The sequence below is a fragment of the Neovison vison genome, chromosome 8, assembly GCF_020171115.1.
Source record: "Neovison vison isolate M4711 chromosome 8, ASM_NN_V1, whole genome shotgun sequence".
In the NCBI taxonomy this organism is placed as follows: Eukaryota; Metazoa; Chordata; class Mammalia; order Carnivora; family Mustelidae; genus Neogale; species Neogale vison.
The window spans coordinates 794,096-821,118 of NC_058098.1; the positions used below are offsets into that span (position 1 = coordinate 794,096).

At 65.2% G+C, this 27,023-nt stretch overlaps 1 protein-coding gene across 8 annotated transcripts; it reads right to left on the reverse strand.

Annotated features, from left to right (window-relative positions):
- Positions 1-1,534: 1,534 nt before the first annotated feature.
- Positions 1,535-18,097, reverse strand: ARFGAP1 (ADP ribosylation factor GTPase activating protein 1). 8 transcript variants are annotated; one of them, XM_044262685.1, is made up of 14 exons: positions 17,751-18,097; positions 10,516-10,579; positions 10,236-10,345; positions 9,871-10,042; positions 9,351-9,451; positions 8,541-8,627; positions 7,985-8,081; positions 6,444-6,500; positions 5,265-5,297; positions 4,862-4,891; positions 4,109-4,165; positions 3,607-3,666; positions 2,975-3,051; positions 1,535-2,183 (listed from the first exon to the last, which is right to left on the reverse strand). In XM_044262685.1, exons 2-14 carry the CDS (start codon positions 10,573-10,575, stop codon positions 1,844-1,846), a joined length of 1,281 nt encoding a protein of 426 aa, XP_044118620.1. In that variant the 5' UTR covers positions 10,576-10,579; positions 17,751-18,097; the 3' UTR covers positions 1,535-1,843. The 8 variants fall into 8 exon arrangements, with proteins under 8 accessions (XP_044118620.1, XP_044118619.1, XP_044118623.1 ...); XM_044262684.1 differs by lacking the exon at positions 17,751-18,097 and adding an exon at positions 13,397-13,494; XM_044262688.1 differs by lacking the exons at positions 3,607-3,666; positions 17,751-18,097 and adding an exon at positions 13,397-13,494 and having other exon boundaries at positions 2,975-3,045.
- Between the last annotated feature and the right edge of the window lie 8,926 nt (positions 18,098-27,023).

The following is a 27,023-nucleotide window of genomic DNA, read 5'->3' on the forward strand; positions in this document are numbered from 1 at the left end:
TCCCACCTGCATCTCCGGGAACCCCCGGCCCCTGCAACCGCGCTGGAAGCTCACCTGCATCACTGCGTCGCTCTGTGCCATGACCCTGCCCAGGAGAGGACCAGGGAGATGCTCGAGCCCCAGCTCCCCACGCGGGGCCCCACCCTGGACCACACCTGCACAGGAGCACCTGTCTGTCCGCGAGGGGCCTCGGAACGCCACGTCCCGGCAACCCAAGGGGGTGCGGGGAGCACAGTACCCCTGCCCGCAGACATCTGAATACTCCACCGCCCTGGCTACGACATTTGGTATTGAAGGGGGCTCCCAGGCCAAAGGCAACTCACTCCCAATGTACCACGGCCTCCAGGACGAGACTACAGAAGAGAATGCAGCCAGGGCCCCACCGAACCCACCAGAGCTGCAGGCAGAGCCGGAAGTCCCACCCCGACGGGTGAGGGCCCGGAGTGGAAACCAAGCCCCGTCCGACTGGGGGCGGACACCGGATGCTCCTGCTCCCTGGGCACCGTCACCCTGGGATGCTCGGCCACAGGCTGGCAGACTGACCTTGGGTTCAGGTCTGTCTGCCCTGGGGGCCTCTCCCCTCGGGACCAGCAGGCTGCCAGCTCAGTGACCGAGACTGTCAGGCAGCAAACGCGCAGCTGCTCCACGCTGGGTGTCCCTGTCCCTCCGGGGGTTCCTCCAGCCAGAGCTGTGGGCTACTGCGCTGGTCTGGACAGCGCCTTGGTGACGGCCAGCTCAGACACACCGCAGACTGACCCTTCTGCTGCCGGCACCCATGCTGGGAGGGCCTGTCCGGGGACATGAACGGCTGGTGGCAGCAGAGCTCGTGGTGGGCACATCTGGCACCCATCACCCGGTAGGACCCAGGCACACGCACTGCCTGGTCAAAGAGCAGTTGACAGTAACGCAGGGACAGTAACGAGGGAGGGGGTGTGGGGACGGAGGACCCAGCACGGCCGCGGCTCGCGAGCGAGTCCATCAGACTGCTGGGGGAAAGGCACCTCGTCTATACTGGACTGGGACTGTGAACAAGGGGGTGGTGGCACGGGGGGCGCCACGAGGAGACCCCTGTCACCACGAGCCAAGCCCTGGGAGCAGAGCACAGTGCTGGCAGAGACGCAGGGGTGGCAACCCAGCTCGGCAGAAACGTTCCTCGCTCTAGACTGGTGGGAAGGCCTGGACACCGCGTGGCTCCTTGGTGACCCGCACCCTGACCTGGGCTCAGGAGACGTGCGCTGGCCAGCCTCCCCCTCCTGTTTCACTTTACGTCCCCACTTCTCAGCTGTCTGTGGTGTCCTCAGCGAGCCACCTTGGCTCCGGTAGGCCCGTGCTTGCACGGACAGAGGGCCCGGGTGTCGGGGGCCTCGTATGGCCACATGCGGAGATCTGGAGAGGCAACACAGGAGAGCAGCCCGGCGGTGACACAGAGCCAGGGAGGGCCCCGGGCACATCCCTCACGCAGAAAAGCTGGCCCGGGACGAGCCTGGGCCTGACCTATCAGAGCACACATGGCTCACACCCAACACAGCACGGCTGCGCGGCGGCCACTCGGAGCGTTTATTAGGGAGAGCGTCGCGGGAGCAATGGCTTAGGAGCAGACCCGGCCCCCACCCCGTGACACCCCGGCCAGGCTTCCGCAGGGGAGCTGGGACACGGACCGCGGGGCAGCACAAGGCCTCCGCAGCACCGTGGCCTTGCAAGGCCGGTGTCCGTGCGAGCTGGCACCCTCCCCCCAACCCCCACAGGTCCCACCCAAGTGCTTCTTCACGCGACGGCTGGTTTCTGGGGTCCGACGGGAGGAAGTGGGGCAACGTGCAGACGCAGGGGCTGGGGCGCCGCAGGCCTACCAGTCCTGGTTGTCCCAGCCCTCGTCCACTGTCATGACGGGCGGTGTGGTCTTGGCGGTCTTGGCTCTGCCCTCCCCGCTGCCCCCCCAGGCCTCCCCGAGATCACTGTGGTCACTGTTCTTATTGGTGGGCGCAGAGCCCGAGCCCCACACGTCCCAGCTGTCCGAGCTCCTCTTCTCGGCAGAGGTGTCCGCGCATGTCCAGCTGTCGCTGCTTGGGGACCTGTGGCCCTTGGTGGATTCGGCACTCCCGAAGGTCTCCCAGAAGCTCTGGTCCACGGTGCGGTTCAGGGCGTGGTCCCCACCGCTGTTCTGGTAGCTCTGGCCCTCCAGGGGTCTTGGGAAGACAGAAGGACACTGAACCACAGCCCGAGCCACCAAGGCTGTCCCTCGCTGTTCTCCCCCAGACCCTGACGGGGCTGGGAGATGCTGTCTGCTTGGGCTCCATGCCACTCCACCTCGGAGCCAGGGGGCACAGAGCCCGCCGGAAGCACTCGGGCCTCCTGCCACCCTAGTCTGGCAGAGTCAGTCCCACCCCAAAAAGAGCTTGTCGTGAAGAACAACGTACGAGGCCGGTTTTCTGCAGTGACTAAGGGAAAAGGGAGCCCTGAGCACGTGGGCCCTGCCTGTGCGGAGACAGAGGGGGCCCCGCAGAGCCCCGCAGTGGAGCCGTACCCCGGCCAGCGCAGCCACATGGCGTGAACCACTAAATGGTGTGCCAGGAAGCCGTGGGGCCCCCTGAGCACAAGAAATGTGTCCCTCCCCACCCCACCCACGCTGCAGCTGGTAATGGGAAACAGCCAGACCAGGCTTCCCGCAGACAAGCCAGGACACAAGCCCAGAGCGGACGGCGAGCGTGAGCGAGGAGACAGGGCTGCTGAGGGCCCCGCGGGCCCCACCCACCCAGACCAGAGACAGGGATCAGTGCAGGCACCCCTCCTTCCCAGGCCTCCTCCCTCCCTCCCTCCCTACCCTGGGCAGCAGCAGTTACCACGGAGTTGTTATCTCCAGGGTTCTGGGGGCTGCAGTGATCCCTGTTCCCCAAAGGGGAGGACGTGCCTGTCCCCCGGGGGGATGCCAACTGCCTCCCAGAGACCTTGTGCGAGGAAACCCGGGAAAATGGCGTACCTGTCTGAAGGGTCCTCTGCTCTCCCAGAAAAAAAAGTGGTGACGTCCCGCCATCCCCTGCTGCCTACCCCCTGGACCTAGAAGGGGACAGGAGGTGGCAGCTCAGGCCGGGTTCTCACACACGGCACACACACGGGGTCCCGCTCCAAGACCCGGCAGAGCTTAGAGACGCGGCCTTCACAGGCTTCTCCCTCCCTGCGTGCACACGGCGGCGGCAGGAGGCTCTGGGACTCGGTAGCTCGAGGAAACAGCTTGTGTGCGAAGCCCCTGCGGGCTTCCCCAGGCAGACAGGGACGGGCTGGGCTGCGGGGCCCACGCACACCAAACCCGCCCGCAGGAAGGCGGCAGCCGGAGCCCGGCCATGCCCCCGCACGTCAGAAGGCGGCACTCACCAGGGAAGAGCAGTGGCAGCAGAACGAGGGCAGAAGAAAGAAGCGACAGTTAGCAGACGGGACAGACCCCCGGGCAGCTGTCCCCACATTCCCCAGGCGCCCACGGCAGCATCTCGTGGCACCTCCTCACCGCTCTGCGGGCCCTGTGGCCACACGAGTGCGTGGGGACGGAGAGCCCGGGCCCTGGAATGTGGAGACTGGCTTCCGGCCGCGCCCGAGCGCCAGGCGGGCCTGCCCTACCTTGGACGCCAGCTGAGAGACCCCACTGGACACATCGTCAAAAAGCCTCCCCTCTTTCACCTGCGTGGGTTGGAACAGCGCCGTCAGCCGAGCGGCAGAAAGCCCCCGTGGCCCGTCCGACAGGCCAGCGCGAGCCGCACAGACCCGCGGCGGCAGCTGTGTGCGAGCCCGTCGCCCCGCGAGAGAAGAGGGGCCGCCGACCCCAGCCCGGGCCACTGTAGTGCGGCATCCTCCGCGGGGGAGGGCACCCCCTCCTGAGGCCACGGCCCGCCGGGGGTCCTCCCTGGCCCCGCCAGCCACCTCCACGCTGCCCACACCACCCCACCCCGAGGGACAGAGCGCAAGGCTGGGCCTCCCAGAGCCAGGGGCGGGGGCCCTGCGGGATGCACAGCCCTGGCGGGACTCGGAGCTGCTGGAAACCCCCCAGCACCAGCTGCTCCCCTGGAGCACGCGCCTGCGGGGGTGGGGAGGAAGAGAGGGGCACGGCGTGGGGCTGCATCACCTTCTCCTGCGCAGGTTTGAGGACGTTCTCGTTCAGACTCTGGCCCAGCTCTGAAGCCTGTGTGAGGAGCGGGAAGTCAGGCGGGCCCGAGCGGCATGTCGCCCAAGGTGCCGGTCAGCACGGTGGCTGCGAGTGTGGCCGAGCAAGGGAAGGCGGGAGACGGTGAGCAGCCCACTGGCACCCGTTCACCCCCTGCACTCGCGGCAGCTGCGGCACCCAAGGCCCCCTGGCTGTGGGGTGGCCAGAGACCACTGCCCCAGGCCTACTTGCTCCGGAACGAAGGAGCCCAGAGGGGCAGCAGACCCGGCGGCCACCCGTCAGTCTTCCCGTCAGCGCCCACGCAAGCACATCGCACGAGCACAGCCACGTGCGGCAGGGCAACGGGGCGGCTGAGGAGGAAAGCGCGGAGCAGCAGCCTCAACGGACCGGGTGACCGCACCTGCCAGCGCCACGCCACAGGGATGACCCTCCTTCCGCTTACTCAGCCCGAGGTGACGGGGCCGGGAAATGAACCTCCTGCCCAGCAGGAGCCGTGCCCCCCGGTTCTGGACCCCGGGCCCCTCGTCAGGGTCTCAGGTCCCCGAGCAGCACAGATGGGCCGGATGGGAGCCCAGCGGGCTGGCGAGGCGCTCTGAGGGTGAACGCACGTAAGCGAGGACACACACAGGCCACGGTCCAGGGAAGCTCAGGGCAAAGCATGTGGACGGCACAGAGATGGGGAAAGGCATGCACGAGAGCAGACCTGGGCCTTACCAGCTCGGGCTGCTGCTTGGAGCCCCAGAACTTTACCCAGACAGCAAGGGAGCAGGTGGGGGCGGAGGAGGGAGAGAGTGAGTGAGAGGACGCGACACAGACAGCGGCAGCAGCTTCGGCGGCCTCGCGCTCCCGCGGCCTCGCGCCAGCAGGTGCCCTCAAAGGGACCTCGGGTGTCCACTTACTGCCACGCCCCACTGCTTTCCACTCCCAACGTACAACTTCCAAAACCACACGTGAGCGAGTCAGGGGCCCGAGACAGGCACAGGCCAGGCTCGCACACCAGCTGCCACCCCCACCCCGGGACAGGCTCCAGGGCTTCTGCCTCTGGCCTTAGCCCAGACACCGACAGGACAGGACTAGAAGTTCCCACAGCACGAGACATCAAAGCTTTCTCCATTACCTTCTGACTTGCTTGAGATCCAAATCTGCTTGCCTGGAAAGAAACACGGGGCTCTGAGATCGCCAGTCCCGACGCCGGACCCCCGGCTGCACATCCCCAGACCCCGACCAACGCTGGGCCCTAGGCCCGTCCCCTGCCAGCCACCCCCTCCCAGCAGCCCTGAGGGGCCCAGGGAGCTGCACACTAGGCCACGCCCGCTGGAGGAGCAGCCCCGTGGCACAGAGGCCCGGGGGGAGCAGGTCCAGTGTCAGGGGCGGCCACCCTGCGGCCCAGACCACGCCACCTGCTCGGCGCCCAGCATGTCCCCGCCCCATGGCTCCCCGTAGCGCAGCACCCCCAGACACTTTCAGAAACGAAGAAAGCCCACGCACAGGTGCTCCTGCGGAAAGGCGCCTGCACCTCCCGGCTGGGGCCCTGCAGGGATGAGGCCCAGAGAGGGCCAGCAGACGCCATGTGCCAGGGCGGTGGTGCCACAGGGCCTGGTGCCCGAGGCCGGGCTCCTCGGGGCTGGCAGGGGAGGAAGCAGGGGACCAGGGCCCACGGAGCGCACGGAGAGACGTCCACAGCGCCTTCGTTCCCGCCTGGAGCCGGCCCTGGGCCCTCCCTGCTCCAGGTCACCTTCCTCACCAAGGCCACCCAGGCCTGGAAACCTGCTGGACGTCCCCGACAGGGTCCTTCCAAGCTGACGTCCCCAGACAGGCTTCTGCCTCTTCCTTTCCAAGGTTCACGCCCCACCTGTGTGTCCCGACTAAGCCCCCGACCCTCCCTCGCCTGGGCAGAGGCGGCGAGGGGCAGCGAGCAGTCCAACTGCCCGACCCCTGCCCCATGCCCAGCAGCAGAACCGGAGGGCCGCGGGACCACTCAGCCTGCAGGACCGACAGGCCACACCCAGGCACAGCCCAGCTCTCCCGAGGAGCCGGCCCTCTGCACAGCGCTCAGCTCCAACACGAACACGGACGCCCAGCATGGAAGCAGCGTGCGGCGGAGCCCTGAGATCTGCCGCAGCTTCGGGGACTTAGGGGAAGCAGTGCACAACCCGGGCCCAGGAGGAAGCCCTGAGGCTGGGAATGGTCTCCACCCCTCGTCAGAGCCCCTTCAAGACCCCTGTCTGGCCCCGGAGCCCTGACCAGCACAGCCCATGTGGGCCGCGCGGGCAGGCTGCTGGGCTGGGCTACTCACCCCCTCCTTAGCGGCGGAGGCAAACTTGCTGGCTCCGGTGGTGAAACTGCTCCAGCCCTGGGAAGAAGCCACAGAGAGGCCACGTTGAGGTTCCATGGGTGACCATCCAGGCAGGCCCTGCCTACCGTGCCGTCTGCCGCTCAGTGAGAGGCTGACAGGTTCTGCACCCACGCGCTGCAGAAAGGCCACCTCCAGAGTCCCTTCCCACAGCGGCAACCCCATCTCCCAAGGAGAACAGGGCCCCCTGCCGTGGGCACATCCCACGCTGCGGCAGCCGGGACAGCACGCGCGTCCGTGCCGTGCTCCGCCTGACCACCCAGCCGGCCCCATGTGCAGGCTCCCTCCCGCTCGTCCCTTTGCCCTGGGCCCTCCACCTCCCCTTGGAGGAGTTGGGGCCGGACACCTAATCTGCAGGCAGACCTATTCTGAGTTTGAGATCTTCCCCTAAGCCCCCCAAACCAACGGAAACTACGAACACCCACACACGTCTCCCTCAGAGCCCAGCTTCCCAACACAGCCCCCCCGCCCACGACGAAGCAGAGGAACCTTTATGCTTAGCAGACAACCACGTTCGGCTTTTTCGGTGAATTAAAGACCCGCGGGAGGGGAAGACCAACACAAACTTGCTGTGTTTGGTGGCACCCGACTTCATAAACTCCCAGGCAGCAGGCTCCGGGCTAGAGGCGAGCCCTTCCTCCCTGGAGAGGGGAGCCTGGCCGTCCGGGGCCCCAGGAGGCCTTCCAGCAGCCGCCACCACGTGGCTCTGGAGTCGTGGCCGTAGCTTCTGACGAAGTCCCAGCGCTTCGGGAATAGCGCGTGGGCGCGGATTAGAAGGGACAGCCGACAGTGGCGCTCAGCAGATCCCCTAACCGGCACTGGGGACGCAGAACCCTACAGCAACAGCGGACACACGGGCACTCCCAGTGCTTCCTGTCTCCACCCTCCCGTCTGCTCCGTCTGCATGTGTGTCCCCACAGTGCCCCGAAGACCCTGTCCTGTGAGCGCGGACGTCTCCTCGCCTTCTCACAGGCGCGGCACATGGCCGGGACAGCTGCCGGACGTCGCCGGCCACAGCCCTGGGGCTGCAGCGGGCCCCACGGACAGCACAGCAGTGAGCGCACGTCGTCTAAGGCCACAGTAAGTTGCCTTGGAAAACTGGTTTCACCTGAAGCGCTGGGGGCGGGGTGTGGACGGGGGACAAGGCGCAGGGCCGCCAGCGCCAAACCCAGAGGGTGCGACAGCCCAAGCGTGCAGCTTCGAGAGCTCGCGGCGCGGGGCTGGCGGGCAGAGGGCCCGGATCGGCTGTGCCCAGCGCTCTCGCAGGATGGGAGGGCCGGGCAGGTCCCGCACAGGAGTCGTGCTTGGAGGACATGGGCCCGGTTAACCGGCAACGTACGCTCTATAAGGAGGTCACTCAACGAGTACACGTGCAGGGGCCAAGCGAGCGCGTCGGTCGCAGAGACGACTTTGCCGAGGGACGGGGAGGCGTCCCGCAGGCGGCCAGCCGGCCATGGGCCTGTGGGGCAGGGCATGGTCCTCACCGAGCACAGGGATGACACAGCGCTGCTGAGGAAGTCCTCTTCCCTCTTTGGGGGCGGCACCGTGTTCCCAAACCCCACGTAGCGGTTCTCCTGGGCCCTGGCAGGGAGACAAAGAGCAGCTCGCTCCTGAAAGCCTCACGGCGGGAGGCACCCAGATCCCGGGCAGAGCTGCGAGGGCCCCGGGGAGGACGTGCGGCCACAGCACGGCGGGCTCACGGGTCAGGCTCTCCTCCGGGAGCTCTGCATTTACCCAGGGAACCCCGGCAAGGCCCAAAGCCGCCAGCCGGCCGCCACGAGCAACGTCGAAGAGCTGCAGTCTGACGGCTCTGGGAACAAAACCCGCTCGCGGGTCAGGCTGTTCCCAAGAAGGAAAACTCTTCTTTCTTCCCCTAGATGTTAGGTTTCTCACCACTTAAAACCACTCCGCACACCTGGGCTGGCTCAGGGATGCCACAACCAGCCCCGCGTGACGCACGTGGGCTCCGCGCGTCCTGCTCACAGAAAACCGGAGACCCCCGCCCCGAGGGCCCGAGCCCCCTGCTGCCCGCGGGCTCACCCCTGATAGGAGCCCAGGTCATCGTTAAGCCAGTCTTCAAACGCCTTGTCTGAGGAGGAGGTCGAGTTCTGCGCGTGGCCAGGGGCTCTGAAAGGCAGAGTCAGACGTCAGGGAGGCCAGCAGAGGATGGACAGGCACCCGAGGGAGCCGTGCGGGCCTGTACGCCGTCACGTCCCCCTGGTCACACCTGGGCTCCTCCAAGAACAGAGAACTAAGGGCAGCCGGCCTCCGGGTCTGTCTGAAAGGTGGCTTAGGCTCGGCTGGCAACAAGCGCCTGCCCACGCTGGCAGGGAGGCCGCAGAGAGGCTGGAGGGACGGAGGCTGAAGCCGGCACACAAAACACACGGTGCGGGGGTGCGGCGGGGTTCCCTGGGCACCCATCGTGCCCACAGGGAGTCTTCTCCGGACCAGTCACCCCAGAACACCAGCCTCTGACACGCGAGAGGATGCAGGACGTCCGGCACGGGGATCAGCCGGTCCCCATCGTCCCTGCGGCGGCCCTGGGAGCGGGCAGCACTCGAGAGGACGGGGAGGTGAGCGACGCTCGGCCAGAGCGTTTCCTACAGAGACGCGTGCGTGTCACGGGCTGGTCTGGAAGGACCTGCACCGACGGGGCTCTGGAGGAATGGGGCGGCCCTTCGACTCAGACGCAACTTACAGGCAGCATTTTTACGGAGAGCCTGTACTGCTCCAATGACCTAGAGAGCCGTTCCCATGCCAGCACGAGGGTCCTGAGCTATGGCTAAGATCAAGGCCAGGGCCAGGCCCAGAATGGTCTGTGACCAGACCAGAAGCTAGAGGAGTAGCTACCGGTGGGCAGTGGACGGCAGCGTCTTGGGTCGCGGTGGGGTCCAGTTCTGGGCAGGCGAGGACTCAAGAGACCATTCTTTGCCTTCAGCCAGAGTGGCCACCTGCCAAGGGGACACAGCCATCAGACGGCCCGGGACTGTGAGGAGCCATCAGTGCTGTCACCCACCCTAGGGCCCCTAGGCTCAGAGGCCACGGGCTGGGGGCTCTCTGCCACAGGTCAAACCCGAGACGGGGTGTCACTCTAAACAGCAGGGCTGGCAAGTTCCCGGTCAGCGGCTCCAACCCCTGATGACGTGCTGCCGTCCTCCGTGCAGGACGCCAGCCGCCACCCACAAGGGAGCCGCTAACCCAGCGCCCACCTGCTTCCCGCCCAGTGGGTTAAGACGGCCCGTGCGTCCCATCTGGGGACAGACTGCACAGCCCTGCGAGCATGTCAGCGCCCAAAGGAGAAAGCCAGCTCCCAAAGCCCTTGGCACCGCCAACGGGCAGCGCCTCGGCACCGCGGCTCAGCCAGTCCCACCTTGTCCCTAAAGAGTGCCGCGGCCTTGCTGTTGTACTTGTCCTGCAGGGACCAGCAGGGGTCGTAGTCCTCCTGAGACTCCAGGAACTCCCGGAATTTCGCATTCCCTCCGGCTTTCATCTTCTCCAGCTCCACGTCCTTCCACTTGTCCATGGTCACAGAGCGCACAAAGCTAGAGGCCAGAGCGCCAACCTACGGATCAGCACCGGGCGTCCGAGAGCCCCCGCCCCAAGCAGGCCGTGACTCCGGCGCATGCACTGCCCGTGACACCCCTGTGGGCACGCCGAGCTGACACAGCAGCATGTGTCACCCTGTCACCGTGCCCTGACAGGAGGACCTCAAGGCACGGGGGGCAGGGCACTGACCTGAGGTGCACCCCAAGCCCGCGGTGCTTCCCTGAGCACTCCAAGCAGATCCAGATGCCATAGGTCACGCTGACCCACTGAGGGTTGAAGGCACCACACTCGAAACACACCTGCGGGGACAGCCACGTGCGACTCACCCAGGCACTCGGGGCCCAGGGACCCCAAAGACCTGACGGAAAGCCCCCAGAGGGAGCAAAGGAGAGGCTGGACCCAGACTAAGGGCAACAGGGAGGGGTCTCAGCGGTCTGCAGAGTCTCAAAGCACCCGGGCCGACGCTTACGTTGTTCTCATCCTGCACTCGGACGTCTTTCAGAACTTTCCTCGTTCTGGGGCTGGCCATGGTGCTGCAGAGGAGAAACGCAAAGCTGTAAAACTCCCAGTAGGCTACTGCACAAGAAATCGGAGCGCGAACGCACGACCGCACGGAGTCTCAGGGGAGTCTCCCGCGGCAGCCCGGACGCTGGCGGGTTGCGCCGCAGCTCAGTACGCAGCACCGGGAGCCGCTCACGGGAGGCACCTGCCTGGGCGCCCGGGGGCTCAGTCGTTGAGCGTCTGCCTTTGGCTCAGGGCGTGATCCCAGTCTTGGGATCGAGCCCCGCATTGGGCTCCCCACTTGGCTGGAGGCCTGTGTCTCCCCCACCACTCCCTCCCTTGTGCCACTGCTCTCGCTGTGGCTCTTTGTCAAATAAATAAAATCTTAAAAGGAGAAGAGGAAGAAAAAAAAGAAGAAATCTGCCCTCCGTGTGCTAAGAAAAACCCAGAGCCACCTGCATGGTTCCAGCCAAAGGCAATGCAGAAGTGAGGAATCTCGGAACTACCGGTGTCCCCGTTGTGCCACCCGCACCGCACAACGTACAAGACGTCCCAGTGCGTGACGAAGCCTGCAGCAGGGGCGGTTTTCTACAACGTACACAGACTGGCCGCTCAACCTGACTGCCCACCCGAGAGGCCAACACGTCACACCGGGGCCAACAGACTTTGAAGACACGGAAGCCCCGCTCTCTGCGTGCTACTCCTTCCGTCCACTCCGCAGCCTGTGGCATGGGGACAAGGCGGTAGCCCCGACCGCTACGTGCAGAGGCTGGTCTGTGAGAGGGTCTGCGGGGCGGCCTCCGCGGGGCCATCCTGGAGGGGGAGGTGGCGGACGGCATGAGCTCAGCAGGGCACACCTGCCACCATGCCTCACAGGGACACTGCTGGGGCACCACAGCCCCTAACTCAGGCCCAAGAGAAACACCACTTCTGTCCTTACAGAGCTCAGTTTCGGCGAAGCTCAAGTTCAACCAACAGCCCACTGGAGTCACGACCAGGAAAACCGATACAGTGGACTGAAGCTGGAGGAGGGGGTGGGAGGCAGCACGGGGCTGTCCTGTGCACACTGCCGCCACTCGGCCCTGGGCCCAGGCCACTGTACCGCCACCAAGACACAACCGCGCACGTGCCCCTTGGGACCCTGCCCTTCCCTCGCTGGTGAACAGAGCCCGTGGGCTGCGGCCCCTGGCTCTCATGGCAACACGCGCCTGCTGCACGACACGCGGGGACCCTGTAAGTGGCTCAGGACTGGGTGCCCGCCCGGCTGCCCGCCCGGCTGCTGGACACCTCATGGGGCCAGCCTCTCCGCGAAGTGAAGCTGGAGCCTTCTGTTGACGCGCAGCGTGACCGTTCCCAGAGGATCTCTGTGCTGCACCCCACCTGCCACTTCAGTCCACAGAAGGAAGTCGCGGGCAGAAGCCCTGACTCTCCGCACAACCAAACTTTGTCCGTCTGGAAGGCCAGGACTCCTGCGTTCATCAGTGCCCACACGGAAGCTAGCTGGAGGAAACGACACAGAAACGTCGGCTCGGCTTTCTATAACTGAGGGACAAAACCCGGAGTTCACCCGCACCTCCTCTGTGCTCTGCAGTTTTCTGGGCTACGTGCGACCGTCCACCCAAACCCCCGGATCTCCGGGGCAAACACCCGAACACAACACCCCGGCCAGACGCGGTCTAGCAGGACAGTTTCATCACACTGAGGTCCGTGCCCGCACGCGAAAGGCATCAACCGGTGCACACACGTGCAAGACGTGGGGCTGGGTTTGAATTCACAGAGCGCTCCGCACACGCTGTCTACCGGCGGCCCGGAGAGCCCCCTGTGGGCTGGTGGGCGGCCGCTGCCTCTCCAGAGAACTGTGCCTCCCCTCGGAGGTTCACACCCCGGTCAAAGGGCGCCGGCAAACAGAAGTCAGAACGGGGCTGAGCATGCTCTGAATTTGATTGCGTGACATGAAATCAGGCAGACGGGCGGTTTGCGGGAGCAGCAAAGTAACGCGTGGCAAGGAAACGCCCTGGGGACGGCCTCTCTGAGATGCTGCCGTGGAGACGCGCACCGGCATCTCCCATCTCAAAGCCACAGATAACGGTCGGTCTTGAAAACCATCCAAGAACTCTTCAACGCTCGAAACCGAGATGCAACAACGCGCCTCCGGCGAGGGCGCAGAACTCAGCAGCCGCCGAGCCGCTGGGGCGCATCTTCTCGGTTCACCGCCTAAGCCCCTGTCAACCGCGCGGCGCTCAGCCCTGAGGCCGGGACTCCGTCCGCGCCAGGGCCGGGTCCCGGGGACGGCTGACGGGCCGCCCCGGTGGGGAGGGCGTCGGCGGCCGCGGAGCCCCCAGAGCACCGCCCTCCTGCGCGCACGCACGGAGCTGCGGGGAGCCTGGGCGGGCGCGTCCCGGAAAGCAGCCCGAAGCCCGGCACCTCGGGCCAGCACCGCGGGCGCAGGGTCGCGGCCCGGGAGCGGCAGGAGGCTCAGGCCTACCCCGAGCGAGCCCCACGCCCTCCCCGCGCCCTGGTCTGCGGGGGGCCCCGACCGGGGACCGAGAAGGGCCGCTCGAGCCGCTGCCTCTCCGCCGGGGTCGCCCACCGCGCCGGCCGCCCCCGCCCCCGCCGGACCGAGCCCTCGCTTCCCAGGACGGGGGCCCCTCAGCCTGCAGCCCCGGGCCGTCGGTCTGGTCGCTGCGCCCCTTCCGCGGGCGGTAGGGGAGCGGCGCGCGGGGCCGCGGGCGCCAGACGCTTCCAGGCACCGAGGTGGGGGCGGCTGCCGAGGGGAGAGGCCGGGGGTCGGGGGGTCCGGGCGGGGGTGTCCGCCCCAGCGGGCCGGGGGCCTCGGGCCACGCGCTTACCCGGCAGGGCCCGGACTCGAGCCCGCGCGCCGAGGTCCGCCGGGGTCCGCCGGGGTCCGCTGGGGGTCGGCCGGGCTCGGGCGCGCGGCAAGCTGCTCCGGGGACGCGCGCCGGCCGCCCGCCCCGCCGCCACCAGCTTCCGGCTACGTTGCGCCTCGCGGGGCATCCCGGGAAGCCGGGGGTGGGGCGGGCTGCGGGGGCGGGACTTCCGCCTTCACGCGTCGGCGGAAGCGCGGCCCGCGCCTGTGCCGGCGGGGACGCGGCGGTCCGGGGGCGGTCCGGGGGCGGTCCGGGGGCGGGGCGGTATGGGGGCGGGGCCAGCGGTCCGGGGGCGGGAACGCGACGGTCCGGGGGCGGGGCCGGCGGGCCGGGGGCGGGGATGCGGCGGTCCGGGGGCGGGGGCGGGGGCGGCGGGCGCGGAGGCTGCTCCTGCTGCGGAGGGCACGGCTCCGGGCCGGCTCGGCCACCGGGGGCGGATCAGGAAGGCGCGGCGGGGACCGGGCTCCCAGGGCGGGGGAACTGGCCGAGTCCGGCGTGCGGTGGGGGCGACCCGGCAGGGGAGGGACCGCCGCCCCCCACCGCACGCCGCCCCGAGCTGGGCCGAGCCCTCGGGGCAGGCCGCCGGGGAGCAGGGGGAGCGGGTGTGCGGGGCGGACGGGGCGCGCCGGCCGCAGAGTGGGACGCGCAGGTCCCGGACCTGACCGCGCCGGCCGCGGGGACGCAGTTCGCGGGGCTGCCCGGCGCGACGGGGTTCGCGGTGGTGGACGGGCCGCTGGGCGCTCTCCGGGCGGTCCGTTCCGGCGCAGCTGCGGGAGCGGCCTCGTGGGACGTGCTTGAGGAGCAACGCGGCGTCCGTCGAACGTCCCGCTGACCGGTGCAGCCCCCGCAGCCCTGCCCCCGAGCCAGCGCCGTCCGGCCTGGTCCTCCCGAAGTGCGTGCGAGGGAGCGCCGCGGGGGTCTGTCTCGCTGCAGTGTCCGGAGGGCCCCACGCTGGGTGCCGGCCTGGCCCCAGGCGCCTCGGACCGACCCGCCGCGCCCTTCCCTCGGCGCCGTGTTCTCCGATTAGTGCGTGTCGCGGCCGTGAGTAGGGGAGCCTCGTGACCGCGGACGACACCCGCCCGTGCAGGGCCCGCCGGGCCGGACGCTGGAGCCACTTTGAAGGTGTGGACGCCGGGAAGGAAGAGGCCTTGAAACCCGGGCGCCAGTCTCGGGGCGCACTGTTCGCTTCTCCCGCTCCGGCGCCAGGAAGTTAGGCGGCTGTGCGGAGGGTGGGTGTCCTCTGGACCCCATGCAGAACTGCCCAGCGGCCCTCCAAACGGTGGTGCGGCTTCCTGCTTCTGCCCGCAGAGAGTTCCAGTTGCTCCACAGCCTTGGACACTGGGGACTGCCAGTCCCTTCAGGGCAGCCGTCGCGGTGGGCACAGGTGGGGTCTCTCTGCGTTTCCCTCCATCCTTGGCTGAAAGCTGCCCTGCGTGCTTGTCTGAACTTCCACCACTCCAGCATGCCTGGTGTCCGGCTGGCCGTGAGGACCGTCTTGCAGCCGGAGGGAACCCTCAGGAAGGAGCCACTGGCGTTCACGGAAGGAATGGGCACCACTAGGGTCTACACGGTGGCAATGAGACTAGATTTCAGCACAAGAGCCCGTGGTCAGAACTGTAGGCTTCACAGGTTCACACAGAGAGAGCTGTGTGTTGGATTTCCAGTGGGCTTCTTGGAGGAGGTGGGCTGGGAGGGGCAGAGGATGTTTAAAAGGAGAAGAGGAGAAGGGAAGGCCCTCCTGGGAGGCAGAACTGGAGCCAGTATTTGATACCCATGGGACCAAACAAGCAGGGAAGGCGGAATGTTCAGGTTCCTGATCACCAAGCAGAAGAGTTAACCACCCGCCCCGCCCCCACTCTGAGAGGCCTGGGGCTGTGGTCATCCCCAGAGCAAGGCAGGTCTGCGGAGCCGAGACCAGAGGCGTGGCCTTCCAAGGTCAGAGCTAACACATTCCCTCCCGGCGTCGGAGCTGTGGCCTCTTCCCGCGATCTGAAGGCTCTTGCAGTGTCCACACAACAGGAGAAGACACGGACAGCAGCAGAGTCCGGGCAGGGGAGTGGTGACACGGAGCTGCACACCGACCGTGTTCTGTTACTCCGTCGGCACTGTTCAGACGACCTGTTCCTCTGGGGCTGCATCGGTTAACTTTCAGTCGCAGTAATACGGTGTTGGTTGTGGTTTCCTCCCCAGGCTGGGAGGCTCTGGAATAGAACTGGAGGGAACTCCTGGGGCAGTGCAGTGAAAGCCCCACAAAGCTGCAGGGCGTCAGGCTGCCACACAAGCTGGGCAGAAAGGAAGTCACTGCGAGCCAGGCAGGAGGGCAGGTCACCTGTGAGGCTGCTGTGGGCCCTGGGCCCAGTCTCCCCACTGATGAAAAGAAGTCTGTGATTCCCCTGCAGGCCAGGAGCCCACACTTCCTGAACACTTTCCAGAGGCCAGGCCCTGGGTTTGATCAGGACCTTGAAAGCGGCATAGCCCCCATGCTCTGACGTTAACCCATTGTTCAGATGAAAAAACCAAGGTGTGGGGGCACCTGGGCGGCTTCATCGGTTAAGTGACTGCCTTTGGCTCAGGTCATGATCCGGGAGTCCCGGGATGGAGTTGGGCATCAGCTTCCTGCTCGGCAGGGAGCCTGCTGCTCTCTTTAGCCACCCCCCCCAACAGCGTGTTCTCTCTCTCATTCTCTCTTGCAAATAAAATCTTTTTAAAAAGTGAAAAAAGAAACTGAGGTGCAGAACAAAGAAGCCATTTGCTCCAGGTCCAAAAGGCAGTTTAATGGTGACAAGGTGTGCACCTCACTTTTGTAGCACCCTCCTCCGAGTACAAGAAGGCAGGGGTGTGGAACTGGGTATCTCCAGGGGGCAACCAGGTGTGTTTTTGGATCAGGACACCCAGCACTAGTCTTGGGGGCCTTGTCTGGACCCCAGAACGGGGTCTCCAGCCAGCGGCCCGCAGGAATGGCAGCTCCATAGGGCCAGTGAGGGCCACATGCGTGCACGTGGGTAAGTGTACGCATCTGTGAGCGTGTTTGCGTTTGCATGTGTGCGCGTCGTGCACCCGTGTTCGTGGGACGTGCATGTTGCCGTGTGTGCCCTCGGAGCTGTGGAAGTGCCCACGGACGTGTGTGCCGGTGCGTACGCGCTTGTACGCATGTGCACGTGCACACGTGAGTGGGACAAAGGTGTGCGCAGGCAGGCTGAGCGAGGGTCCGTGTCCGAAGGCCGGGTGGGCTCAGGTTCTCCGTAGCGAGCCACCCAGCTGCAAAGCGACAACAGGTGCGCCTTGGGGAGACGGCCAGGGCAGGGCCCACAACCGGGGTTTCCTTGAGAGGCAGGCCCCGCTGTGTCCGCGCTGCACAGCTGCTCAGGCTGTGACGCAGTGCCCGACCCCGGCCCGCGGCAACAGCAGGCGACGCAGTCCCAGGCCGCTCGGACCCCAGGGGCCCCGGGCTCAGCCGCAGTGGAGACCGGCGGCAGCCCCAGCCGCAGGCGCACCCCCCCAGCACTCTCCCAGGGCTCCGGACCAAGGCGGGAAGTAAAGGCTGCCTCAACCCTCCCTCGGAGCGCGTCCCCGCAGCGCGTCCCGGGTGCAGACCCGCGCGTCCGTGTGCCGGACGCCCCGCGCGGACCAGGCGCTTCCCTCTCGCGGCCGCCGGGAGGCGGTGTGGAGCGGCGCGCGCTCCCGGCCGCGCTCCCGCCGCGCGCTCCCGAGCCAGCCCGGACGCCCGCCCTGCCCTCCGCGGCCTCCTGGGAAGCTCACTGCCTGACCTCCGAGGTTCTGCCCGCGGGCGCGACGGCCCGGAGCCTCGGGGAGGGGCGGGAGCAATGCGCATCCTGAAATGACTGGAATGACGTTCTGATCCCATCAACGTGGGGGGGGCTCCAGGCCCCTCCGAGAGGTAGTGCGGGCCTGGGGGGGGGAGTTCCAGAGCCCACAGTATCACTCACTCTCCACTCGCCTTATACTGGAAACCTCCTGGGTCGGGTCCAGCTGGGGCACAGGGGTGTTTCCCACACCTGCCAGGGAGCCTCTGGGCCCGGCCCTCCCCGGCCTCCAGCTTAAGCCGGTCTTGAGGACACCAGGGCCCTTGCTTGTTCACCGGAACTGTTTTTGAGGAAACATGGCCTGAGGCTGAGGAAGCTACAGGGGTTCCCGGGAAGGCCCGGGGCCGGGACCCCCTGGGCTTGGACACAGGGAGTCTCCCGTTGAGCAGGGCGGCCTGGAGGGGGGAGCGGGGCCGTGCGCAGGCCGCGCTGTTGCCTCTCAGTGGAGGCCAAGGGGAGGAAGACAGGCCCAGCAGTTTCTCCTCTCTTACCTCTCTCGTGTTCTCAGTCACCACCTGTGGGTCACACCTTGTCACCCCGACCCCAGCCAGGAAGAGCCGCACACCATGGCGGGCCAGTCCGGGGCTTGAGAAGAGGTGGCAAGGCACCGTTCCCTGTGGGGGCCGGGTCGCTGCCCTGTGGTGCTCCCTTCTGGGCCCCGGAGTGGGAACCGTTCAGGGGAGAAGGCAGAGGCTCAGCGTCACACGAGGTCACACAGCTTGTGCTCAGGGCCGTGGGACGAGACCCGGGTTTATCTGGCGTGGAACCACTGTGCCCTTTGTCCTCTGGGCTCACTTACTGCTGTCAGGAATTCACTCACCACTTCCTGCCCAGGCACCCCCAGGCACCGTGAGTCTCCAGGATAAAGTCCAGTTGTCTGGACTTGGCACTCCTGCCCTCCCAGGAGCTTGGGCTCTGGTCTGGTGACTGCCGTGCCACCTGTTCCTCCCTGCGCTCTGCTTGTGGGGATCACAGACACTCTTCTGCCTCCTCCTTCCTGCTCTGCCCGGCCCATGCCCTCCTCCTCTCCCCGTCATTCAGTGTCCCTCACCCAGAGGTGACTGGAGGTAAGCTCCTGAGGCCCAACTGCTGGGTCCCACTTAGCCACCAAGAACACAACAGGTTCAAACCACAGTGGGCAGGAACGGGCTGAGGCTGGGGGGGGTGGTCCATTCACCCACGCGGCCAGGCAGGGACATGCGGAGCTGGAAGGACGCACCCCTTGCCCCAGGATGCCATGCGGGGCCTCTTGGGTCCCGGGGCTGGCCCCTCCAGCGGGTTTCCCAAACCAGCCTCCGAGCGGCACCTCCCTCCGTGGCACTTCCCCCTCATCTGCCTTTGCAGCAGGACGTCATTCTTCCGAAGCGCAGACCCACGGTGGAATTCCTCTAACCAGCCCCATACTGCAAACCGGGGTTCTGTTATCACCATGATCGCTTTGTCACTATTCTGCTTCACCCTCATGGTTTACTGGATGTCCGTGTACAATGGCCTCTCCGCGGCCGCGAACGTGTTTTTGTGGCACACATCTCTGGATCTGCAAGCCCTGGGGAGTCCTGACAGATTCTAGCCAGTCGCTCGCGTTCCCAGAACCTTCGCACGGAGCGCCCTGCGGTGAGCGCCCTCTCCCTGCTGCGTTCACAGCGCTGCTCACCTCCATCCTGCTGGAAGCATTTGCACTGCTGTGCTGGGTGGCCAGACCAAGTCCAGGTGCGTCGGACAGGGTGCATCTCCTCCCGAGGACCCCCTGTCTGTTTTCTCTTCTCCACCACCAGGTGCTTCCTGGAATGGCTTCATCCTGCATCTGGACAGAACACCATGAGCTGGATTTGGGGCTGCTGGGCTCTGGCTTCTGGCCTGTCGGTGGCAGGACTCAGTCCCAAGGGGAGAAGGGCCTGGCGGACCCAGCCCCAAGAGACTCCCTGGCATCGCCTCTGAATGACGCGTGGGAGGCACTGGGGCTGGGTTCTGCGTGGAGCACGGGAGGAGCTGGGGCCCGGGGCACAAGGAAACAGAGGGGATGCCAGAGCGCATGGCCGTGCTCGTCTGAGACGCTGTGTGTCACAGCAGAGGTGCCCCTGTTCCCAAAAGCCCAGAGCTACCCTCCCATTCCCAACCCAAGGAGCCTGCAGCTGCACGGAAGCACACTTGTCTACACTGGATGAGGAATCACGGCTAAGAGTGTGTTGAGATGGGGCCAGCACCTCGGCTTGCCCAGTTCCTGGAGCCAGACAGTAAGGACCCCACGCTCTGCCTCAGCCTCTTCCATGCCTAGCTCAGTCAAGAATCTTTCTAGATGCTAGTTGCTAGACACAGGAAATCCAACCGCAAATGGTTTAACAAAGCAGGATTATTGGTTCATGCGATGAAATGCCCAGTGGTGAATTGGCTTTTGGGCAAGGCTCGATCGAGCTGCTCAACAATACTGTTAAGAACGGGGTTTTTTGCCTGGGTTTATTAGTTTATAAACCCAGTTTATAAACCAATTTGTAATAAACTGGGTTTATTGCCCTGCAGTCCCTTTTTTATCCTAGGGTCCCAAGATGCAGCTTCCAAGGCTGCAAACTCCCTGGTTCACATCCACCTTTGTACCAGCATCCCAGCAAGAAGCCTGACATCCCCTTGGATTGGACCACCTTGGGTCATGCGTCCACTTCTAAGCTAATCAGAGGCCCAGAGGATGGTCTGTCCAGCCTGTGGCATCGGAGCCCCAAGCTCTGGCCCTGGAGCCTCAGGGGGAGGTGGGTTCCCCAGGACAGAAACCTGAGGAGGCAAGACGTGGGAGAGCGACCAGTCCATGTACCCGCACCGCCATGCAGCCCACCTCGGGGCCCACAGGGGACCAGGCCAGCTGCCCCCAGGAGAGGTAGAGGCAGGGTGTTATGCTCCCCTCCGTGTGTCTAGGGTGCAGCGTGAAGCGGGAGGGGACGGCTAGCGTGATCCACAGGCTGGTGGCGGGTGGGCGGGGCTCGGCCTGTTTCTCTGTTTTCTGGAGGCCTGGCTGCTGCAGGAAGGGAGAGAGACCGGCAAGGGGGACAGGTGGATTGCCAGGAGAGGTGGGACCTTGGCCTGGGACGGGGAGGAGAGAGCGTGTGGCCCAGATGGGGGCATGTCCAGTTTGGGGCACTCAGGGAGGCCCAAAGGGCTGACTTGCAGAACAGGAACAGCACCAGGGCCCTGGAAGGGAGAGGGAGCACAGGCTGGTGACACCCCAGGAGGGACAAAGAGCCGCTAACTGACCCGCACCGACCCCGAGGCCAACAGGACCTGTGAGGTGTGGATCAGAAGCGTGAAATATAGCCCAGTCCAGATGGGGGTGCTGAGTGGGCTGCCCGCTCCCCGGGGGCACTCAGGGAGGCCTGAGAGCCTGCATTCTTACCTCCCAGGCCCGCGCCAGCCATCGTGGACGGAGCCTGCGGGGGCCAGCCTCCTCCCAGGCGCCGGGGGCTGCGCCTTCCAGCTGCTAGCAGCAGGGGTGAGGGGGCACCTACACTGCCCTGACCCCCAGGCTCCTGCTGCAGTTACACAGGCCTGGAGTCCAATCGCGTCTCTGCCATTTCCGGGCTGTGGCAAAGTCCCTTGACACCCTTGAGCCTCCGTTTCCCCATCTGTAAAATGGGGACATTGTCAGGCCCTCCCTCGAAGGTCCTAGGATGGAAGGGAGCCTAGGCAGCTCTGCTCAGGCAGCTCCTCTGTGCAGGGCCTCCCGCCACTTGTCACCCTGGGGACAGTGGGAGAGAGAAACAGAGGCTTCTCCAGGGGTTCTGGAGAATAAATAGAACCAAGGAAGTGAGAGGGTGTCAGCTGGGAGCCGAAGAGAGGGCTGCTGAGTCCTGCCCGATGGCCCCCCAGACACTGCATGTGACGCTAGTGTGCCCCATGCCAGAGCCTCCGCTGCGAGAGACAGACGGACGGAGACAGACAGAGATGAGGAAGGGAGAGAGAACACATGCCAAGAACTGAACGGAGGGGGAGGCCGCTGACCTCTGCAAGGACCTGCTTTCCTTCTCCTTGTGCTTCTCCTGCTTGTTCAATGAGCTAAACGCTTAAGGAAGGAACCCCAGCGCCCGCCTCTGCCCTGCTTTCTCTCTGCAATTCCCCAGTCGCCGAGAGGAATGAGGAGGTCCCCAAGGAGACCCCCGTGCGAATGCTCTCCTGGGGACCATCCGGGAGCTGCAGACCGCGGCTGCATGAGCTCTGTGTCCGGGTTGGGGCAGGTGGCCAGCTCGTCCTGTGTGTGACCCTGGGCTGAGACTGGCCTCCCTGAGGCTCCTCTCCCCACAACAGGAAGCGTCACCTGCCCGGGGTCCCCGGACAGCACTGTTGACGGAGCAGACAGTGGTACATGGGGTCCCCAGCTTACGCATGAGCCCAGCCACCCTACACGAGGGCCTGGGACACTGAAATGGTGGCACGCAGGCCCGGGGACGTGCATGCTGGGGCCACACTGGGGGATGGACAAGGCAAACTAGGCAGCCCCCGGAGATCTGAGTTCCAGATTGGGGTTGGTGTGGCCCAGAACCCACTGCTGCCCCAGGCCAAGGGAGGAGACCCCAGAGCCCCAGCCACTCCAGGGTGTCTCCACCGTGTGTCTCCGCGGTGACACATTCCCCAAGTTTGTTGCAGTTCACGATGCCCTCTTCCTGGAGGCTCAGGGCTGGTGGGCAGGGAGGCTGCGCCAGGGCCCCAGGGATCCCAGAGCACCAGTCACCGAGGCCCGCCGGCTCTGGCTCTCGGCTTTCTGCGATCTGCGGCCGGCAGAGCTGTGCGGGACACAGGTGGGGTTGGCCCAAGGTGCCAGGCCAGGGAATTGGCCTGGACCATGGGGCCAGAGGGGAAGGAGATGGGTTCCCCAGCAAGGTGTGGGGAGTGTCAGTGCACTGGGAGGTGGAGGAGGGCGTCAGTGGAGACAGCTGAAGAGGGGTGAGTGTGTGCAAGGCTGTTTCCCCGAATTAACAGCCCCCTTGGGGGAGAGATGTCCCATTTGAGGTCTTGTTCATCAAGGGCCCTGAGTCCGGCCCGGGAGCTCTGAGGTGCTGGAGGAGAGATGCCCTCTCACCCGAGGGGCGCAGCTCTTGCCTCTGAGCCTTGGGCAGGGACCTGCTGAAGGGCAGGGCTCTGTGCTTCCCAGCAGCAGAAACCCGCTGGCCCACCTGAAGCCCAGGAGCTTCTCCAGGAAGGACAGCGGAGCCTGGGGAACAGGCTTGGCTCACAGACCAGCAGCTGCTGGCCACAGGGACCTATGCTCAGCTCAGCACCTGCCGTCCCGTGCGAGCGTCTGACCGGCCATACTCGGCTGCATGCCGCCCCGTGTCTGAACCGGCCCAGGTGGGAGGGTCCACGATGCACCCCAGGGGCCCCATCAGCATGTCCCCCTGTGTGCTGGTGCCCTGAGGTTGTGTGTGCACAGCCCTGTGGCTTCATGGACACCCCCATCCGTGTGACCCCTGTAAGGACAGGCGACCCCCAACAGGAACCCGGGTGCTGTTGGGAAAGTAGGCCCCCCCAGGAGGGCAGAAGGTGGGCGCTGGACATGGGTTCAGGCTGAGAAGCTACCAGAAGCAGTGAAGGCATCACTGTGTGTGGGGCCGGGGTTGGAAGGAGGCCACACTGATGGGGTGTTTGCGTCTGGATGGAGCCAGGATTCCAAGGATCCTGTGGTTTGGAGGGGGCGTGGCGGCATCTACTGCGGGGGACCAGGGAGCAGGAATGTGGCCGGGGATAGGGTCGGGGGGGGGATGAAGCCCCCACGGGGGAGAGTTGAGCACCTGGAACCCCCCCTGAGGAGGCTCCCAGGGGCTCGCACCGGGCTCCCCTGCGGGTCAGGGACGCAAGCCCCCCTCCCGCATGGGAAACACATCGCGTGCTGTTGGGGGGGGGGACTCTCCTTTCAGGGCGGGGGCTGGGCACAAGCAGAAAGGGGGTCCCTCTTTCTACTCTTCTATGATCACCCGGAGACCGGCCAATGCCATTATCTCTCGGAGGAAGAGCAGAATGACCACGACCCACTGGCCGGCCTTGACCCGGTCAGGAGGCAGGGGCCAAGCTGCCTGCTCTGCGTGGTTCTGGGATCGGCCTCTGTTTTTCTGGGAGCCTCTGTTGATGGTTGGAAATTTCTCCCAGTTTCATCTGAAAACATTTGCACACGTGGCAATCTCCGTGGCTCCGGGCGTGTGGGAACGTGGCGTGTTCTGATAGTGAGGGTGAGCCGACCCCACACAGGCCTGGGCACTTTTCCTGTTGTTTTTGGTGCGGGGCGGGAGGGTCCAAGAGTGCATCCGGAACCTCCGTCCGGCCTCTCCGAGTGCAGCCCTCAAGCCGTAGCCCCAGGAGACGTGTTCCTAATGCCTGGAACCTGTGAGTGTGACCTTTCTAGGAAAAAGATCTTTGTAGATGTGATCGAATTAGGGACCCCAATATGAGATGGTCTTTTCCCTGGGGGGGACTTACGTCGTGTCACAAGTATGGTCCCTTATAGGGACATGTGGGGCAGAGACATAGAGGAAATGCCACCTAGAACAGAGGGGGAGGGACACGGCCGCCAGCAGCCGCGAGAGCTGGAGGTCCTGGCTGGATGCCCCCTCGAGCTCTGGAGGGGGGCACAACCCCACCCACACCTTGATCTTAGACTTCGGCCTCCAGATCTGTGTGAGAATAAATTTCTGCTGTTTCAAGCCCTTCGGATGGTAGCAGGTGAACACAGCAGGGTTACACGGAGAAAAAGGAGAGCACGCACGCAGTGCTCGCCTAGAGAGCCCTGCTGCCCGGCAGCTCCCCGCTGAACACCCCCAGGAAGAAACGGCCCCACATGCGTTGAGTGTCCGGCTCTCCCCTCGGGAAGTCAGGGGTGTCTCCCTGCCCCCGTTGTCCTAGCCCTGCCCCCTCCCCACAGCCCCAGCGACAGGGCGGTGTTGACATTTCCAGCCTCGTCCTGAGGACTGAGTCCTTTGGGTAGGTGTTGGGCTCCTGGCCCCCCTTGCCCCTTGCCCCTTGCACAGGCTGGCGGGGTCTGCAGGCAGCCTGTCTGTGCTTTGGTTACAACTCACCGTAGTGCACTTTCCGGCCGCCCTGATCTGGCAGGGGCAAGGCCGGCCAGGGGCTGGGACAGGTGTGTTCACCTTGGGCGTCCGTGCGGAATGAGGCTTGGCACCACTCAGCTTTCCGGAACTGTGGAGCTCAGCCAGCAGCACTGGGAGCGAAATCTCACCGCCTCACAGTGGCTGGGTCCCAACACTGCACGGCACTGCCCACTGTGTGACCGGGCTGCGTCGCAGCATTCTTGTCCATGGGATGGGTGACTGCGCCCTGGGGGTCCCGCTGCCTGCTGCAGCAGGGGGCACACCACCAATCCCAGGCAGACTCCACACGTCCGAGCTCAGGGTCCCAGGGGCTTGGGCCGACCCCCAGCCCCTCCACCAAGGACTTGGACTCTGGAACAGGGGACGGCTGCCAGCTCTGATACTCTGTGGTGCTGCCAGGAGGAGGCTGGCCTGGTCCCATCCTTGCCTGGTGCCTGATTCCAGGCGGAAGGGCAGACAGTCGCCGTGACGGTCTCACTTGGTGTGACGCCGTCGGGGTCCGTGCACAGTGCCGCGTGCATCAGGGCTCGATTCCTACGGACACCCGAGCTACGCTCCATCATATGGCCACACCACGCTTGTAGAGACCTGTTAACCTCTTCAAGGACATGTGGGTTGTTTCCTCTCTGGGCTTTTCCAAATGACGCTGCTGCAAAAACGGGTGCACACGCTTTCCTCCGGGTGTTCCGTTTCTTCTGAGCGTGTGCCGGCACTGCTGGTTCCCATGGTAACCCTACAGTCAACGTCTCAAGGAGCTTGCCAGATAGCCTCCCGTGCGGCTGCACCGTTCATGTCCCCAGCAGCGCGTCGAAGGTGGACTCTGGCCACGCTGGTGGGTGTGAAGCAGAGTCCCCTTGTGGTTTTGACTTGCATTTCCATCTCCAGGTGACTCTGGGAACTCCAGATACATCGTGGTCTCCTGCGTGGGCCTGGGGCTGTCCCGTCTTCCGTCTGCAGATGGGGTGGGGACAGCCCTCGCCCGCACATCCTGGTGCAGACACGAGAATGTATCCGGGAGAGATTCTGGGAAGCCACAGAGCCAAGGGCTCCCACGCTGCCAGCTGGTGACCCGGTCTGCCGCCCTGTCCCCAGGAGCATCCAAGACACTTTCCTTTTGATAAAACCGAAGCCACGCTTCACGGCAGTGAGGGCTGTCCCAGGAGACGTTTGTCCATGTCTGGAAACATTTTTGATTGTCGTGACCGGTGGGGATGCCATGTGTCTAGTGGAAGAGCCCAGGGATGCTGCCGGACTCCCAGAGTGCCGGGGCCCCGGAGCAGAGTCACGGTCCCCTCGTGCCTGGGATGCTGGTTTTGAGAGGCTCCGTTGCCTGTAACATCAACCCACCTATTTTTTTCACTGAACATCTTCCTAGGAAGTCCCTTTCGGGGTGTTCTAAAGGTCAAGATTTGCAAAGAAGATCAAAAACCTTGGGTGGTGAGCCCAAGTTCCCGTGTGTGACCCTGTCACTGTAGCGCCCCCCCAACCCGCCTGCTGAATCATCCCCATCAGGAACTGGACTTCCCATGGGGGGGTGCTTCTAGAGGCCCCTTCTTCTCCCTGGCCCACCCCCACAAAGGCCATCGGATTGAGCTCCAGGGACCTCCCTGTGCCCCACTCTGCCTGCTCCCTCCCTCCTGCCCATCAGCAAACACCCCCTGAGAACACTCCCCCTTCCACCAAACCCCTTTCTACTTACTGGGGTCTGAGACCCGCGCACCTCTGCAGACCCCGGGTTAGAGCTGTGCTGTGGCTTTCTCTCTACTTTGCTAGGGACTTTAGACCTTGGCCTTGCTCTTTTGTTAAGTGGACAGTGGGACCTTTAGCCAATATTGTATTGGTGAAAACTCTTGGTGCTTTGTAAATCCCACAGGTGGGGTCAGGAATTGAGGTCACCATGGGAACCTGATTTCAGATCACCCGCCTGTGAAGGGGCCAGTGACCATGGGGTGCTCAGCGTGTGTGTGGTGCGCACGGGTGCCCCTTTGCCCGGCTGAACGGCTCAGCCATGGAAGCCATCACCAGCAGGGCTGGCACTCCGGCCCTGGACTACTGGAGCCAAGAGCAATGGCTTGAGGCTGAAGAGCAATGGCTGTGCTACCGTTGTCCCCACACCCCCACGTGCTCTGCTCAGGAACCACCTGCTGGCTCCCCGTGTAGGACTCACTTCCCGAGGACCAGCCTGATCATGGCTCACACTGATGGAGAACTCTGGGGCTCTCTATGACTCAAGGATTAAAGCAAAGCCTCTGTACCCCCCTCACCTGCCTCCCTTTTCCCATCGGCCCTGACCCTGCTCAGTCCCACCAGGCGTTCGCATGGCAGCGTTGTCCCCCAGCCCTGCCTCAGGGGCACAAGACCTATGCCTCGAGCCTGCGATGCTGGGGGCTCCCTAGTGACCCTAGCCCCAGACCTGAGCCTGCCCTGGCACAGACACAGTTGGAACAGACTTGCGCCCCCCCCCCCGCCGTCTCCCCACATTCTCTGGGCCTGTGAGCCCTTGGTAGACCACCCCACCCTCCTCCTCCTGAGTCCTCAGACCTGGGAGCCTGGGGAGGTGTTGAGGAAGTTGATGGGGCAGATGAAGGGGTGCTCGGTGGGAGGCGACAGGCAGGGGAGAGGAGGCTGCTGCTTCCTCCCACTGGTCTGGGGCAGGCTCCGGGAGCTCCGGTTCTGCACTCGGGC